Genomic DNA, 17,909 nt, shown 5'->3' with positions numbered 1-17,909 from the left:
ATACTCACTCTCTATGAACTCTGGCAAAATTCATGGCTTAGAACATCGTCATAGTTTAAAATGTGGCCACAAATTTTGTGCTGTTGTTGCTGTGCGTTACCGAATCACTGCTACTGTCTGCGGCAGCAACTTCAAGCGCATGCGCGGCCATTCTGGATAGAGAAGTATTCAGGCACGATTTTTGGATGCCTCTGCATAATATAGGATGTCTATTTTTCGCCTGAATGAAATCAGTCTATTAGACATTGATGAAGGAAAAAGCCTATGAAGAACTGTGTCAAGATTGCTAGCGGTTGAATTGATAACAGTCAACAATAATAACTAAAGCCTACATTAGAGAGCCAATTGCAAGCTGTGATAGGCCTATACATAAGTAAAACTTCAGATTAAGAAAAAAAGAAATCAGATTCAAGTTTACATTCATAGATACATATAGTGTCAAAGGAAACCACACAGTAGCACAAGACATATCTCATGTGATATATATTGTAACCTAACATTTGGATTACATGTCTCCTTTTTTGAGTCGAAGACTCCTGAATCCTGCAGGATTCAGTCCAAACAACTAATTGACTGTGGTGTCATATGGATTGTGATTTGATATAGAGCTCAATTGTGTTGTTTGATGTGGTGAATTTTCTGCTCAAGGACTAATATTTCAGTGACAGCTGAAATAAATTGCCCCATTACATGTTCCCACCTGCCTTCTCTGGAGTATTGATAGAATTGTTGAATCATTGAGCAGATGTATGTCAGTGAGAGGCCCTCTGAAAATTCTGTTGTTTTCAGACATATTTTAGAACTCCGTATGCCTAAAGAGTTAGACAAGCAGCACTTATTCATGACAACAGACAACAGTTCCATTAATCAGATGTGGCAGCATTTCTCTCGCAGGGTTTCTTGTGTCATCATAGGAAGAGATTGATACACATGACTTCATTATCACTCCTGTATGCTCACTGCCTCTGGGGGAGATGTCAAAATACTGGGCAGGCTTATAAATGTGCCCAGAGCCACAGCATGACGAGGCTCATCTCATTCTAGTCTCAAAAACCCATAAAGATCTGGGGTGGGGGCAGGTAGGGGGTTGGCAAAGGCTTCATCCCAATCACAAAGTGCCCACAAGGGTGAGGGAAGAGCCCAGCAGCAGGCTCCATCAGGCAATAATACAAAGTTAATGACGCAGAATAGTGTCTTTCTTCAGCTCCGGAGGAAGTCAATACAGGATGTTTAGGAACAGTGTTCCTAATTACGCTTTTTATATCCAACTCCGACATGACTTGGCGATTTCAAAGGGGATGCATTATCGATCCACTTCACAGACAAGTCATATTGATTGGAGGTCTGAATTGAGGACAACCTCCCCCCATCCAATCAAAGATGGAATTGAGAATCAGAGCATCATATGTGACCTGTGGGTGTTTTTTGAAATTATTTCTTTAAAAGCAATTTGATGAGGGCTTGACAAAGGATGTACCAGCTGTGTGGCATTGTGTTACAGACCGCAATCATTAGTAATGGATCACTGAGCGCTTTGTTGCAGTGGTGCCCACATTGTTCACTCCTGTCATACTGCTGCCTCGTGCTCATCATTTCGTCAACTTTGTTATTCTCTGCCTGCAGCAAGGTTGAGAGAGATTAGACGAGGACAGGCATCCAGGAGAAAAAAAATCTAATATGACAGAGTTAACTCTGTACCAAGTTTATGAAATGACAATAGCACCATTTTCGTGGCAGCATGCATGGCTTGTTCATCTCAGGTTGCGGATCTCTTTTGTATATCTGCATGTAGCATAGTTTTCATTATATACACAATTAGCCCAATCAGTGGTTTTGTACTAGCCAATACAAAATGCTGCATTGAGCACAACCTATTGTCACACACATTTATATCTAAAAAAAATAGTATATAACACTGATGCAATCTATCCCAGAAATGGCTGCTGTAGCAAATGATTAAATGGTCCTTTGAGATAGCCCTTTAGAGAGTGCCATTTTTCTGGTTTGAAGGGTAAAGTTGATGCAGTCAAAAAGTCACAAAAAGCACTTTTATACTCAGTCACGTGGTGCAGCCATGTGAGGAATAGCCTTGAGAGGTATAAGCACTGTGTGTGTGTGTGTGTGTGTGTGTGTGTGTGTGTGCATGTGCACCAAAAAAAGTTAAAGTAACACTGACATTGTTCCTGGACTATTCTATAGAGCTTGGTTCAACTGGAGCTCTCTATTAGCAGTGCATTCTAAGTGGTTTGTTTTTGTGGTCCCTGGCTTTTGGAGCCAGATGATGACAGATTGTGAGCCACCTGATATCTTTCATCCTCCCCAGTGGAGGTGTTTGTTCCGCCCTGAGCTGGTCCTGGTGGACTAACAAGCAGCCGGCACGTTTGATGGGCAATAGGAAAACACATCTGTTCTCCCTGGCTTTACTTCAGTGGAGGAAAACAGCACAAACAACCCCACTACCCCTGCCTCATTTCTCACATGTACCCTGGCAGCTCCCTGAAGAAAAAGCTAATCATCACAGGAAGACTGCATGCTTCACTGCGTGGGAGCATACAGTATCTTAATAGTCCAAACAACCGGAATGGATTGTGATATATCCTCTACCAGATGTGCTACTGTGATCCCATGTAGCCTAGAAACTCAGTCAGAGGACATTTTCAAGCTTTTTTCAATGCAGGTCGGACAATGTGTTGATGTGTATTGAGAGGTAGAGGAGATAGAGGTTTAAGAAGGAAGGATGGATGTGAGCATACTAAATTATGAAAATGGTCTTGGAAGATATTTTCGTAAAGATGGCTATATCTGTATTAATTTGTAGCCTATCTGCTCCTTTAAGTTATTAAGCTAACCATGTCACCACAGTGGATAGAGAGCCCACAATTTACAATCCCTCAACATGACTCAAATAAATGTAAAATAATTCAGGATGAATATCACTTTACCGGTATTAACTGTTTGTGACTGTGCTACAGTTCTTTGTCCGCTAGATGTCAGCAAAGATAAAGTGTATGCATATCTCAGAGAGAAAGCATCTCTTTGCTCTGAGTGTTCTCTTTGACGAAAGCAAGATGTCTGCGTCCTGAGCGCAATGTGAAAATAAACTACCTGTGTACTTCTGACTATATGCAACCTTGAGACTTTTTATAAGCCAAGGTTTTTGTAGTGAAATCACCGTGGATCTTGCTGAACTTGTGTGAAATGGCTTTACGCGTGTGTCATTCCATTTTCAGAAAATCTCTTCGCAGAGCAATCAACACAAACTTCACTGCGCCACTGGAAAATGCGTCACCATTCCTTCACACAGGTAGGGTATGTCCTCAAGCTCATCAACAATAATCAATTTTCGCTCGCTTAGTTTGCCCACTGACATTGGACTGCAACATATACAACATTTGTTATATTTCCATAGTCATAATACTACATATTTGCTACGGCAAACGTTTCGTGTTGCCACGCTCGTCTTTGAGTAGCCTAGTTATTAGCACAACGCTAGCTGTCTGCTCTCTGAAAAATGCACAGTGGTTCAAATGCAAGCGTTGGTAATTCAGCCTGCAAACAAGCGCAAGTGTGATGACCTCCTTTACCTGTGAGCATCTCAAGTAGTCAGGTCTACGGGGTATGTTATGTTCCAGGTTCTTCGACTCTTCGTCTCCGGACAAATAGGCAAACTGTCTTTCACTTCACTCCTGCCTGTTCTATTGCTTCGGGGGTGATTTTGGACAGATTGGTAAAAGCCAAAGCGACAGACACAAATGACGGTCTTGGTCTCCGTCCAACAGCAGTCCCACCAGAGCCAGGTATTCACTGTTGCTAAGTGCTAAGTATATGTGAGTATGCTGTTATTGATCATACATTATGTAATTTCGTTCTAAATAAATTAAAGGCCATGTCCCTGTGGCTGTGTTGTTTTCAGCTGAGCACCTGTCTCTCCTTCTGAGACATCCAGATCAACCTGAGAATCCTAGACTTATCAGAGTTGCAGTCGTTGGTGCCCCAAATGCTGGAAAATCAACACTAACAAACCAGCTGCTTGGAAGGAAGGTAATTGGTCTTCTTTTGTGTAGAGGAAACCTTTAGTTTGTTTTTAATCACAAGGAGCAAAGGGATTGTCATGTTTCTACTTTTCAGGTGTTTGCGGTCTCAAAGAAAGTACACACAACCAGATCTCGTGCTCTTGGTGTTTTTACAGAGGATGACACCCAAATTGTAAGTTGTGCTTGATAACATAGCGCTCAGAATGGATTCTTCTGAATCTTAATGTTCTAGTAATATTATTTGCTATCTAAAACTCACATCTTTCTTTTTTTTTCCCATGTAGATTTTACTTGACACTCCTGGACTCACCACCCCAGCAAAGGCAAAAAGGTTGACTAATAATTACATTACATACCATTACCGATGTACAGATTGCTGCCTTACACGGCAGCATCTGCCATCGGTGTGTGTGTGTGAATGGGTGAATGTGAGGCATGACACTGTAAAGTGCTTTGAGTTCTCGTAATGTGAAAAAGCACTAATGCAGTCCATTTACTATTACCATTTGCCATTACATTGACGAGGCCGTACATAACAAATTTTCACATTTTAAAGCATTCATTTTTATAAGCAATTAGCACTGATGTAAATGTTCATGGTATATGGTCTTGTGAAGAACAAAGAAACACGTGTCATTCCACATTCTACCTTGTAAGATGCAGTGCAGTGGTTTGGGTCTGCCCCTCCCCACTCACCAGGTAGCATGTTATCGAACATTTTATCTGTGCCAGCTGTGCTGTTGGTGTTTTTAAGGATTTTGTATACATTTTTTGCATGCCCTTTCAGTAGTTTGATTTCAACAAAACATCCTCACAGTTGAGTTACATGTACCCACACCTTACTACTTGTTTAAATGTATCGAAACATCATGTTTACTGTTATTGTTTACTGTGTTTGTTTTCCCAGACACCAGCTGGAGGACTCCCTGCTTGTGGATCCGTCAAATTCTTTACAAGAAGCTGACCTTGGTAATGACCTGCTATTTAAGTGTTGTGGGGTGGTGTAGCTGGCTTGTATTTTTATTTATTGTCCTCAACTAGCACAATCTTCCCTGGTACTTAAAATAATTCATAGCTTAGACACTGGCACTATAGTGAAAGCAGTATCCTTTGTGGGAGGGTGTCAGACTCTAAACAAATGTTTTCACTCTGTTGTCCTGTAGCTTAAATGCTTAAATGTTAAAGTACTTGAATGTTAAAGTCCTTAAATGTTATTCTATTGCTGGAAGTCACATTGGATGAATTTGCATCGAATAAATAAATGAATAAATGTTCTTTGGCACCTTGTAGTCGTGGTACTGGTGGATGTGTCAGACAAGTGGACCCGCAACAGACTGGACTTTGAGGTGCTGAAGTGTCTTGCCCAGTATCCACACATCCCAGCTGTCCTTGTCCTCAATAAGGTACCATAGCAACCTCGTTTGTCTGTTTCTTGCTGATTAGTGCAACTCTGCAACACTATAGTATTTGATTGGAACATAAGTTGTTTGTGAAGTAGATTGTCCAGAAACCTCTTAAATATAATTCTCAAACCAAATATCCGTGGTTCAAATGAACACATGACCATTTAATTGACAGGTGGACCTGCTGAAGAGCAAAGCCATGTTATTGGACCTTACTGCTGAGCTGACTGAGGGGGTGGTCAATGGCAAAAGTATAAGAGTCAAGGGTTCTACAGCAGCAGCAACAACAAGCGCAGTCCAGAAGAGAGGCAATGTTGAGGAACCAGACCCTACAGGCAAAAGACCCGCAGAGCCTGTCACAGGTGACCACAACCCTCGAAATTTGAGCAAAGAAGAACAGAGGAAGCTGCGGTCGCAGAGAGGATGGCCACATTTCAAGGACGTGTTCATGGTGTCCGCCTTGGATGGAGAGGACGTTGAGACACTGATGGTATTGTTGCCTAATATATTATTAGAAAATGATTTGATGGCATGTTACAGACATTTAAGAATATACTGGTATGTCATTGTGAAAATTACACATGCCACATGCCATTATTAGTGTGGTATTATAACATGTGCTTGTCAGCTGAGTTGATTCTAATTAATGTCAGCTCTCAGTGCCTCATGACTGTGTGTGTGTGTGTGTGTGTGTGTGTGTGTGTGTGTGTGTGTGTGTGTGTGTGTGTTGTATCTTGCAGAGGTATTTTATGGTTGAGGCAAAGCCTGGCTCATGGCTATACCATAGTGAGGTTTTGACAGACCAGAGTCCTGAAGAAATGTGTACAAATACCATCAGAGAGAAACTTCTGGAGTACCTTCCTCAGGAGGTGCCATATACCATGACCCAGGTGATGAGAGATGAGAGTACAATATTGTTGTTTTTACTGCTTATTGGGTGTGCTACTGTTAATTAATGTAACTAATGATTTATATCTGAACAACTGTTTGAACTACAATCGATGAATCATTTTTGTGTAATTATTCTGTATTTTTTGTTGGTCTGTTGTTGTTGTTGTAGCGAATTGAACTTTGGAATGAGCTGGAGAGCGGAGCACTGGTCATATCTGTGAAACTGTATGTGAAGAAAGACGCTCATATGGTGAGTGGGCAAAGCTGCTTTTTGTATTTTGCTGAAAATGCTTTTAAATTTGTGATCATGGAGTGGGCGGTGTCTCATATTCTCTCTGTTCCTGAAAAGGTTTTTCATATACAGATACATACTCCCATTATACAACCACCCACAGAAAGCCAAAAGTTTAAATTGAGCCCCGGGGCCTGTAACCGAGTTTCGGCACTGCTGGCTGGCACAGCTGATTTAAAGGCTTGCTATCAGTACATTTCCCAAGTAGCCTAAGGTTATTCACATTTTCTCTTTATTTCATATCTAACCAATTAAAGATATAGGCATAGATGCAAACTGCTCACCTTTTTAGGTAAGACTCCCCTTTTTCACCCAGGCAATGACAAATGGCATTGGTAAAATGATTAAATACAAAGAATAAGATTATTATCATTTTCCAATGCCATAGTGAATAAAGAAGCTGCTATTCAATAAAACATTTCCCCTTGGTGTGTTGCTGATGTATTCAGGTCCCACGGCTAGAGATGCCTTTTACAGAATGCATTACTGTTTGCATATGGTATAAAACAGTATGCTTTACAGTGTGTTTTCTTAAAGTTGTTTTCAATCAATTGTTGTTTTCATCAATGGGTCGATCTATTGGTGAACTTCTATTTAAAATGAAATACATCAGTATAACAAAATTATTCTAGCTGCTTATTTGATCAGTGTCCTGTCCAGAGTTCATTAATTTACTTTTGATGTCTTTTCACACAGAAAATGGTGATTGGCTCAGGTGGCCAATTGATTTCCAAAATTGCACGTGAGGCGGGTGAAGATCTAGCACAGATATTCCTACGGGACGTGCAGCTGAAGATCACAGCCAAGGTGAAGAACTGAGGATGTCTGCAGTGTTGATCTCAGAAAAGGACTTTTCATCTGTGCCAGCTGACTTATGGCCTGTCACTTCAACATGCAGTCTCTCAACTCCGTTTTTGACCCCAAAACCCAGTACTGCAGTTTGTCTGTTAATTCATTGATGTTTTTCGTACAAGACATATACCGACGAAGTAACGGACAAGTTGCACGTGTTGACAACTACCACCAGTTGTGGTGGCTGACTGATAAGGAAAATGTATGAGGCTTTTTTAGCATGTCTTCGTGTTGCTATATCTGTCTTATTGTTTGACCAGAAAAGGTTTCATAATGCTCGGTATTATAATTTATATAAATAAACTGTATTTGGCAATAACCTACAGGCCTATTAAAACAAGATTCACAAAACTTCAGTCCATTAAGTCTATAAAAGCCCATAACTAAATGTCCCTTGAATGACCTTCCCCCTGCCTGCATGTGTATTTTCACTCCTCTTTAAAAGGTCCTTTTACCTCCTTACTTTCCGCGGTCTCTCAAAAAGACTCCCGAGTCAGTAGCCACAGAAAGGCACTTAGCCTCAGAGGACAAGAGACTCTCTAATGGAATGCAGAATGGAGCACTGTCCCGGCTACACAAATGGGTCTGATAATGGCGACCGTACGCCTTTCTGTCCAACTGTTTTAAGTTTGCACTGTGGTCAGTTTAATGTCGTCATCTAGATGAAGCTAAAGCCGTAGCCTTGGTAGGGGAGAACAGGGCAGGGCAGGGCTGTCCTGTCCTCTCCCCCTCAACTGAATCATGGCTCGGTTCACTGAGGTCAGTGTGGACCTAACGGGAGTAGTAAACAGTGACCAGGACAGAAGATCCAGGGCAGAATAACCGAAGCTGCTGCAGTCTGTGGCTGCATATGTATGATTTGTGAAAAATGTCTTAAAATGGACAACATTGTTTTAATAAATGGTGGAAGAAAAAGCCATGCGTACTCATTTTGATTTTATCATTTTTTTATTACCAATTTGTATTTCACTTCACAATTGTTTCATCTCATTCCTTTGCATGTAGGCAAGCTAAATAATAATTTTGTTTTTGATACATCATTGTTGTATAAAATGTACAGCAAGGTATAACTTTATTTCCTTATACAGTAGTGGTTCTTGTCTGTGCTGAAGTTTCTTCATTCCCGGTGTCAGATGATAGTGAGAAGAGGCAGGGGAACCCTTACCATTACTAAAAACTCAGTAATGGTAACGGTTTAACAGCCACTCTCTGGCAACAAGATAGGGAGTGTTTCTGTGTGTGTGTGTGTGTCTGTACACATGCATGTGTGTGTCCATGACTTGAATTCGGAGGTGGATCGACACCCTGGATAGTACATCATCTATACTGTAGTGTCTCAATAATGAACTTACAGTATATGATGATATCCTGTCCAGAGTCCAAGACTGATGATCATTACCAATGGAAATGGAATAGCAAAGTACACTCACACAATTATACAACTAGTCTAGTTGTCCAGTGAATTCTGTTTATCTGAAATAATGCATCACTAAAACTCTTATTGATAACAATTAAAAATAATACTTTTTTCACAAAAAAGAACAAACCAATCTGTTGTGGTACATCAAAGCAAGACCCTAAAAAACTAACTTATTCTCACCCAATTATCAAGTTGCAACTGAGTCGTGTCCTCAGGGTCAGAAACTGTTGACCAGATGGCAAGCTGTTCATCTTTTAGAGGTGTTGTTCATATTCCGCTTGAAGAAAGTGTTGATTGACGATGTGATGACACTTACGCTTCACACTCCTTTTTTATAGCCTCCTCCATGTCGCTGTCCTCAGCTCAAGACACCAACAGGTTGTTAAGGTGTCTCCTCTGACACAGGGTTTTAATTTGGCGTGCTCATTTGCATATGGTGATGACATCGGCTTTCTGATTTGCTATCCCTCTGCCGACTCAGGTGCAATCATCCAATCAAATTCCTGGCCTCTATCTGTGCTCAGACAGCTCAGACAGTCACATGACGTTTTGGATAGTGATCATCAGACATAAAAATTCATGGAACATTTTTGAACAATTATTATTCATTATTGTTATTTAAATCTTTAAGTTCAAAACAATCATATGTTTTTATAGTCATTTGATGTCATGGTTTTATTATGCATGATGCTTTTAAGAGATATTTAGACAAGGTAAATTCATTATTTGTGACTAAATATGCATATAAACATGAAAAAGATAATTTGTGCAGATCTGTGCACTCACTAATGAATGTGTATATATCTCAGATTATGGGGAAAATATTCTTTACACTTTCTGCTTAAGGGAATGACATCAGGGAAAACTGTTTCTTTTATCTGTGATTTTTCAATGAATTACCTTTAACTGTTTTTTTTTAATGAATGAGTTCCATGTTTAACCACTTTAATCAATTGTTTACATTTTATACATGAAAATATAAACAGTGTTTAAAATAAAATTGATTAGTCATCCCCAGATGCATGCGTGAAGTTAGGGTGAGCCACGTTTTGGGTGGGGTCTTGGCATGTGGTTGGAAGCCAGGTCACCATGGAGACAGCCTCCCCAGTTTGGGCGGGGAAGGTGGGGAGCTGTGAGCGCCGGGGTCTCTGTGAGAGATAACGTGACCCAGGCCTATCTGAGCTGCAGCACCCTGCTCACTGACATCCCCCCAGCTTTTTATCTGTCCCCAAAATGAATGAGTTCATGTCTGAATGTTAGATCAAATTCCTGGAAACGAGAATTTTCTCGACTGACCAAGCGTGGACTTTCATACCTTATTGATTAACACGGCGTGTGTTGTCGTTTCACTATTAAACCTAATAATAAAAATGAAAGCCTCAAAATACCTTATTTTGCAATATTCCCATGATTACCCAGTTAGTTCACTACTAGTATCTATTCCTATTTCCATTTCATGAAGTTCTGCAGGTCTGACTGTTGTCACATGATGGTATTACAAAGAACCTGACACTGAGTAATTAGACATCATTTTATGAATCAGCTGAAAAAAAAACAGGATATAGATCAGGATTACAGCTACTGAAACTCTTAACTTTGTATCGTTACACCTCTGTCTGCATTATTTTGTTCTGGCAGATTTGTTAGTCTTTTTTGTGTTAATTAATGCTATTTTTAAAATATTTTTTAAATTGACATCACAGTGTAACATAAATGTGTGGATCTGATTTAAACACAGCACGATAATGTAATGTTTAACATTCAAGGTATATCATGTGTTGAATAATGAATTTACATGTATTTGCTACAATATATTCAGTATAAATGACTTTACACCATTGAGAACGTAGAGGATTATAAAAAAGAGTTAATTTGCATGATAGGTTCAAATTGTTTTTTAGGCAACCTGACCAGGCCCATTAAACACAGATGTGGTGAAAGATATCACAGACGTGTAGTCTTATAGAAGCACTGACTGAACTTTTGTGTTCTGTCTGAACCAGTTCTTCAAGCCCAGGCTCAACCCTCAGTGTCCTGTTGAGGGACAAACTGCGTGGGTAATGAGGATTGGCCCTGTCAAGGCAATCAAGTGGTTTAACTTGGTGGGACACTAATGTAGAAGCTCCTTCTCTCACACAGCAGTATGAGAACTGTGATGAGAGAGTGTGCTGGATCACCACTGAGGCCTTCCTCTCACCACCAGTTGCTCAAACAGTCTTTATTGATTTTGATTATAATTTAGATATTGTACAGCATATCCTTGTGTCATTGTTGCACACTATTAGAGATAGGTACTGTTGCTTGAGAAGATGATTGTTTTGCAGCTGTCTAATAGACATTTGGACTCATTTGGACATTTGCAATGCAGAATAAGAAACCAAACTGCTGACAGAAATGGGCTCAGCATTTGTCAGTAGGACATCTGAACGGCGTATGCCAGAATGTGTCCTGGAAAGATGTGAGCTGCATAGATAACAAGTTGACCTTGCATAATGTAGGCGTATTTGCAAGTATACTGAACGAACTAAAAATGAAACACTCAAACTAAAAATGCAACACTCCTGTTTTCCATTTTTCATGAATTGAAGTAGCAGATGCAAGATTTTTTCTACACACAAAATGCTTATTTCTCTGAAATTCACAGATTTGTTCACAAATTTGTTTTGTTGTTCTCAAATTTGTTCACAAATTGGCTAAAATCTATATTAGTGAGCACTTCACCTTAACCAAGATATTTTATCCACCCGACATGTGTATCAAGTTGTGGATTTAAAAGCATGATTATTGAACAGATATCTCTTGGACTGGTCACAATAAAAGACCACTCTAAACAATGTGCCATTTTATTAAACAACACAATGCCACTGATGACATGGGTTTCTTGGGAGCATGCAATTAGCATGCTGACAGCAGGAATATCCACCAGAGCTGTTGCCTGTGAACTTGATGTGTGAAGTGTGTTCACAGATTTTCCCAAATGTGTGAGCAAATAGACCTTTAGTGCATGTGCATAGAAGATGTCTTAGATATTCGACTTCAACTAATGAAAAATGGGAGCAAATACAAATGCTACAGCTGGCCTACAAAGTGCTTCGTAGATGGTCATCAGTTGTTGACAGTTTGTACATTCACTGTCCTGTTCTTTCAGAAAATATGGTGGAAAAAAATTTTTTCTTCTATTTGTTGTTGAATTCCTCACAATTTATTCAGGCCTGCATATGCCACTGATCCCATGCCATGTTACCTTTGTTGATCATGGAGAAATATTTAATTGAGAGTGAAGATTTGGGCTAATTTGTCCAGAGTTCCTGTAGGAGGTGGCCGTCACCATGACTGGGCTGAATGTGAAGGCCGATGATGGGTGCCATTTGGTGATAACATATACAAGGTCCCTCAGCCCACTCCACCCAATATCACTCCCTCACCATATAATCCATCACTAACCATATGGCTCTGATAGCCTAATTATGTGTCTTCATTAAATATCTGAATATGTTCCCTTTGAAGGGTCTGTTTGTGGATCAGGTCTGGATTAGGTATATGTATATAATATTGAAATTCCTGAAATCTGGAAAAATTTCATTATAAATCAAATAATAATAGTTGGTACAATTTCGAGCAATTTCAATTTCTTTGCTGTCTATCCCCAGATAGAGGATACATACCCTTCTCTTCTCTGTGTGTGCAATAACCCAGACTGACACCATTTCTGTAGCATAATTCACTGTGAATTATTACAAGTAGCCTATAGCAATATTACTAAAAGGGAGCTGTAGGCTAACTGGAACAACCCACTTCCAACCAATTATGCTAAACTAGGGTATAGTATAAGTATATGTACTTTTTTGATCCCGTGAGGGAAATTTGGTCTCTGCATTTAACCCAATCGGTGATTTAGTGAAACACAAACAGCACACAGTGAACACACAATGAGGTGAAGCACACACTAATCCCAGCGCAGTGAGCTGCCTGCTACAACGGCAGCGCTCGGGGAGCAGTGAGGGGTTAGGTGCCTTGCTCAAGGGCACTTCAGCCGCGGCCGCTGGTCGGGGCTCGAACCAGCAACCCTCCGGTTACAAGTCCAGAGTGCTAACCAGTGGGCCACGGCTGCCCCCAATAGGGTTTCCTCTTATCTAACTCTGGATAAATAAGGTCATTTTTCAAGATGTTGGCATGTTCCTTTAAACTACTCATTTTAATTCAGCCATACACCTTTATATCTTTATATCTTTAGTCAGTGATGGGTTTTTCCAGTTTTGGTAAATATACTGTAGTAATCCCATGTTTGATTGTACAATAGACTTGCCACTGTTAGCAGTTCTGGGCCAGTGCTAGCAGATCTGGGCCAGTGTTAGTAGCCAAACAGTTTTTCTGGGCCCCACTTTGCCTCTTTTCAACTCTTCTTCACCTATTCACTCACTTGGCCCTGCAGAGAGTAACACCCTCAATTTTAGTCAACTGATGTAAATACCCTCTTATTATACACAAGTTCCAGACCACTCAAAATACTGTAATTTTCCACCTATTAACCAGGGTTTATACATACATTTAACACACCTCTTTCAGATATGAGGTTAATACACAGGGTGAGCCATATGGGAAGTCATTCCTTTTCTTCATTCTTCTTCCTGATTGCCTTTTTATCACATCAATGTGTTGTGCTCATTTTACTTGTTGTGTGTGCTCATTTTCATAAACTGTTCTTGTGTTACTACATTTTCTTGCTTGTTTTTACTGAATTGTACCCTCATTACTAGATTGTGCACTTGTTTTTAGTAAATAGTGCTCTCATTTTGGAAAATAATGCACTCATTTTACTAAAATAAGATGAGAGCACAATTTAGTAAAACAAGTCCACAATTTAGTGAAATGTGTGCATGATTTAGTAAAATGGGCACAATTTACAAAATGAGCACATGATTTAGTTAAATAAGCACACAATCTATTAAAAAATGAGTACACAATTTAGTGAAATGAGGACACGATTTTGTAAAACGAGCACAGGTTTTCTCAATATACAACAAAAAATGTCTTGGGCTTTCATATTTCATGTGAAAGTAATAATGAATGAATGAAGGTAATAGTGCCAAATGGCATATGAACTTTTGCATGAGTGAATTTAAGTACCGTCCTTATAAAAAAAACAGGGTCCACAAAAAGGGAAGGATAGCTTTGCATTGGTAACCACAATGTAGAATGTAGTTTTTTTGTGACACAATAAAAAATGGTACACAGTAGATATCAGGAAATTATTGCAGGCCTATGGTGTAGAGGAAAACACAACTTTACACTACACATTATGCTATTTTGAAAAACAAATTGTAAAACTGAGCATAGACTAAACAAGGAACACTGTTCAGATCAGTGGGCATATCAGTTCATATTGCTGCCACATTAATTGTTTTTGGACAACTGCAACAAAGAAAGCATACACTGCCACCTACTGGTTAATTAGATTAGATTCAACTTTATTGTCATTGTGCAGAGTACAAGTACAAATCCAACGAAATGCAGTTTGCGTCTAACCAGAAGTGCAAAAAAGCAGAAAAGTGCAATGTGATATACAAAATATAAAGAGGTGGTGCATAGACAGGACAAGAAATATAGTGCAGTGTAGACACTAGTATGCAGTTGGTTTACAGAACGTGGTTTAGAGTAATATAAATTAGATATAAATATGTGCAGTGTATTAGCAGTTACTTTATAAGAGCAGAATAAATATGGCTATGTGATATGAACAATGTATGAACAACATGTACAGATATGTGCAATGTAGTAGCAGTAACAATATAATAGCAGTAACAATATAATAGTAGTAAAAAATAATATAGATATATGCAGTGTATGTATTAACAGAATATATGAGAAAAACTGAATAAATATGGATATTCAGTATGAACCATAGACAGATACAGTTTGTCAAGCTATGTGTAGTGTGGTAACATTACCATTGTAGTGCAAATACAGTAACATTATAAGAGTATTAAGAATAAGTGTATATGCAGGATGGATAGTATGAAGAGCAGTAGAATAAGGCTATGTAAGTGTAATTACAGTATGTACATTTGTAAATAAATAGAACACTATGGGTGGGATTCACGTTTCACGGTTGCCAAGAGTCGTGGACACCTCAACAGCACAGGCAAGGAGGCATCGGGTGGGACGGGGGAGGGGGGTTGGCTGGAGGCTTAGTTGATTGGTTGTCACCAGGATGCAGAGTTAGAGTTCAGTAAGGTGCCGCAGGAAAGAAGCTTCCTCTGAACCTGCTGGTTTGGGTGCGGAGAGACCTGTAACACCTCCCGGAGGGTAGTGGGGAGAACAGTCTGTGGTTGGGGTGAGAACAGTCAATAATGATGTTGCGCGCTTTACGCAAGCATAGCTTGCCCTGATGGCATCGATGGAGGGGAGTGAGGAACCGGTGATGCATTGGGCAGTTTTCAGCACCCTCTGCAGTGCTTTCGGTCGTGGGCAGAGCAGTCGCCATAGCAAACTGTGACACAGTTGGTGAGGATACTCTCGATGGTGCAGCGGTAGAAGTTCACCAGGATCTGAGGAGACAGATGGACCTCAGAAAGAAGAGACACTGGTGAGCCTTCTTGATCAGGGTAGAGGTGTTGAGGGTCCAAGAGAGGTCCTCAGAGATGTGGACACAGGAACTTAAAGCTGGTGACACGCTCTACCTCAGTCTTGTTGATGAGAATGAGTGTGTGTGTGCCAGCTTTAGACTTCCTTAAGTCCACAATGAGCGCTTTGGTCTTTTTGGTGATGAGAGCCAGGTTGTTGTCAGTGCACTACAATGTAAGGTGCTGGACCTCCTCCTTGTCCGTTTCATCGTTGTTGCTGATGAGACCAATCACTGTAGTGTCATCTGCAAACTTGACCATGATGTTAGAGCCATGTACAGGTGTACAGTCGTAGGTGAAGAGGGAGTAGAGGAGAGGGCTCAGCACACATCCCTGTGGTACGCCGGTGTTTAGGGTGATGGTTGAGGAGGTGTGATTATCTAACCTAACAGACTGATGTCTGTTGGTTAGGAAGTCCAGAATCCAGTTACAGAGGGAGTTATTGATGCCCAGTTCACTGAGTTTGGTGATCAGTTTGGAGGGGATGATGGTGTTGAATGCTGAACTAAAGTCAATGAACAGCATTACTCACATAGGTGTTGCTATTGTCAAGGTGGGACAGGGCAGAGTAAAGTGCCGTAGACATGGCATCCTCCGTGTTCCTGTTCTGAGGTAGGCGAATTGGAAGGGGTCCAGCGAGGGTGGTAAGCAGGTCTTGAGATGGGCCAGGACTAGCCTCTCAAAGCACTTCATGCTGATGGGGGTGAGTGCAACTGGACGGAAGTCATTAAGGCTTGTTGCAGTGGAGTGTTTTGGCACCGGCACGATGGAGGTGGTTTTAAAGCACGCGGGGACAACTGCCTGGGCTAGTGACAGATTAAATGTGTCAGTCTAAACCTCAGTCAGCTGCACAGCACAGGCCCTGAGTACATGTCCGGGGATACCCTCAGGACCAGCAGCCTTACGTGCATTAGTCCTGCTCAGTGCCGCACACACTAAGTCATTGCACTCTTAAAACCATGCAGAAAAGCTGAGGTTTCCCAATACACACTTGACTTGCACCATTGAAATCCTGAGTATCAGTTTAAGAAAACTCTCTTGTGGCGCAGTAGGAGAGACAACAGACTTCGCAGCACATGGATATGGCTGCTAGTAAAGTTGACCTGACTCATCCAGCAAACTACCAATAGGCCTTTCGACATGATAGCCAACATGATACCAATAGGCCTTTCGACATTCCATCTAGCATCTGGATCATAATGGTGATAGCTGTGTAAATACTTAACTCACCTCTACTCTCTACATGCCGTTACAAGTCCAAAGTGCTGCAGGAACACTCACAGTCTCCACAGCAACATCAAAACTGCGACCAGTGCCCCTCTCACCCACCAGGGGGCATCAAGACGCTGCTTCCCATCTGCACACTGAGACGCATTAACACAAACAGAGCCATTTCCATCACCACCAGGGCCCCCCTGAAACCCTCAGTGACTGCCATCCTAGACTAGATGGGGGGATATTATACGGGCTCCCTCTGATTAGCAGCAGGACCTCTGCTGAGTCAACAGGGACAGATGCCTTGTTAGGACTGGGCCGGGAGGTTTGCTTCAAGCATTTAAGTAGCCTAATGACCGTGTGAGATTACGGGGGTGTATGTATTTGAGAGGCAGGGCCTTCAAACAATCTCTGGCGTGGCCCTGGGAGTATCTAAGCACAAGGCAATGTGTGTGTGTGTGTGTGTGTATGGGGGAGGGAGTCATTTCTTTAACTAACACAACATGATGGGAAATTAAGTCAAATTAAGAGTTTTGGGCAGCAACTGCTGCAAGAAAAGTTGAGTTTTGGGCAGCAACTGCTGCAAGAAGTTGCAAGAAAACAACATGAAGGAGGTGTGGAACTGTATGAAATCCATCACTTGCCTTAAGAAGAGCAGCAGCTCTGTGGAGGGAGACCTGGACAGAGTGAACCAGCTGAACCACTTTTACAACAGGTTCGATTGCCCATCCACCTGCCCCCACCCCATCTCACTACAAGTGGCAACACTCACCCCCACCATCACTAGATATTGCACCCCTCCCCCACATGGCGACCACGAACAACGAGGTGACAACGACCTCAGTCAACAGCCATCAGACACACAGACCCCAGATGGAGCGACTGTTACAGTTTGCATACCAGGAGAAAGTGGTCGTGGACGATGCCATCACTTATCTTTTACACAGGACACATTCTCACTTGTGTTGTGTAGACAAGGGGAAAAGTGCTGTGAGAATCATGTTCTTTGATTTCTCAAGTGCTTTTAACACCATCCAACCCCTCAGACTGGGAGACAAGCTCTTGCAGATGGGTGTGGACGCTCACCTGGTAACCTGGATTACAGATTACCTGACCGAGCAACCACAGTTCGTCAGACTGAAGAACTGTCTCTCTGACACTGTGATCAGCAGCACCAGA

At 41.1% G+C, this 17,909-nt stretch overlaps 2 protein-coding genes across 3 annotated transcripts in view; one reads left to right on the top strand and one right to left on the bottom strand.

Annotated features, from left to right (window-relative positions):
- The window catches only part of fam222ba (family with sequence similarity 222 member Ba), a 46,755-nt gene extending 43,046 nt beyond the window's left edge, over positions 1-3,709 (bottom strand). The window contains exon 1 of one of the 2 annotated variants that reach the window (XM_076273548.1): positions 3,585-3,709. The gene's annotated coding sequence lies outside the window, so the exon portion shown is untranslated. Of the gene's footprint in view, positions 1-8; positions 471-3,584 lie in introns of those variants that run through there. The other variant, XM_076273550.1, reaches the window with a different exon arrangement.
- Positions 3,092-8,396, top strand: eral1 (Era-like 12S mitochondrial rRNA chaperone 1). Its single transcript, XM_076273555.1, has 11 exons — positions 3,092-3,304; positions 3,633-3,797; positions 3,914-4,041; positions 4,129-4,206; positions 4,319-4,365; positions 4,942-5,003; positions 5,325-5,437; positions 5,613-5,927; positions 6,178-6,327; positions 6,498-6,578; positions 7,317-8,396. Exons 1-11 carry the CDS (start codon positions 3,199-3,201, stop codon positions 7,437-7,439), a joined length of 1,368 nt encoding a protein of 455 aa, XP_076129670.1. The 5' UTR covers positions 3,092-3,198; the 3' UTR covers positions 7,440-8,396.
- Positions 8,397-17,909: the final 9,513 nt, after the last annotated feature.

This window comes from Alosa pseudoharengus, unplaced genomic scaffold, assembly GCF_046254945.1.
Source record: "Alosa pseudoharengus isolate Yale_2024_CS ecotype anadromous, Long Island Sound unplaced genomic scaffold, YU_APseudo_1.1 YU_APseudo_1.1_scf_8, whole genome shotgun sequence".
Taxonomy (NCBI): domain Eukaryota; kingdom Metazoa; phylum Chordata; class Actinopteri; order Clupeiformes; family Clupeidae; genus Alosa; species Alosa pseudoharengus.
The sequence above is the reverse complement of the archived record's forward strand: the minus strand, read 5'-3'. Positions and strand labels throughout refer to the sequence as shown.

What these genes read in the sequence shown, in the direction of transcription:
- eral1 (XM_076273555.1), top strand. Translation starts at nt 3,199, where the DNA reads ATGGCTTTACGCGTGTGTCATTCCATTTTCAGAAAATCTCTTCGCAGA. An exon ending in GTCACCATTCCTTCACACAG is followed by an intron (nt 3,305 to 3,632) that starts GTAGGGTATGTC and finishes GTTATGTTCCAG; the next exon opens with GTTCTTCGACTCTTCGTCTC. An exon ending in ACCAGCTGCTTGGAAGGAAG is followed by an intron (nt 4,042 to 4,128) that starts GTAATTGGTCTT and finishes TCTACTTTTCAG; the next exon opens with GTGTTTGCGGTCTCAAAGAA.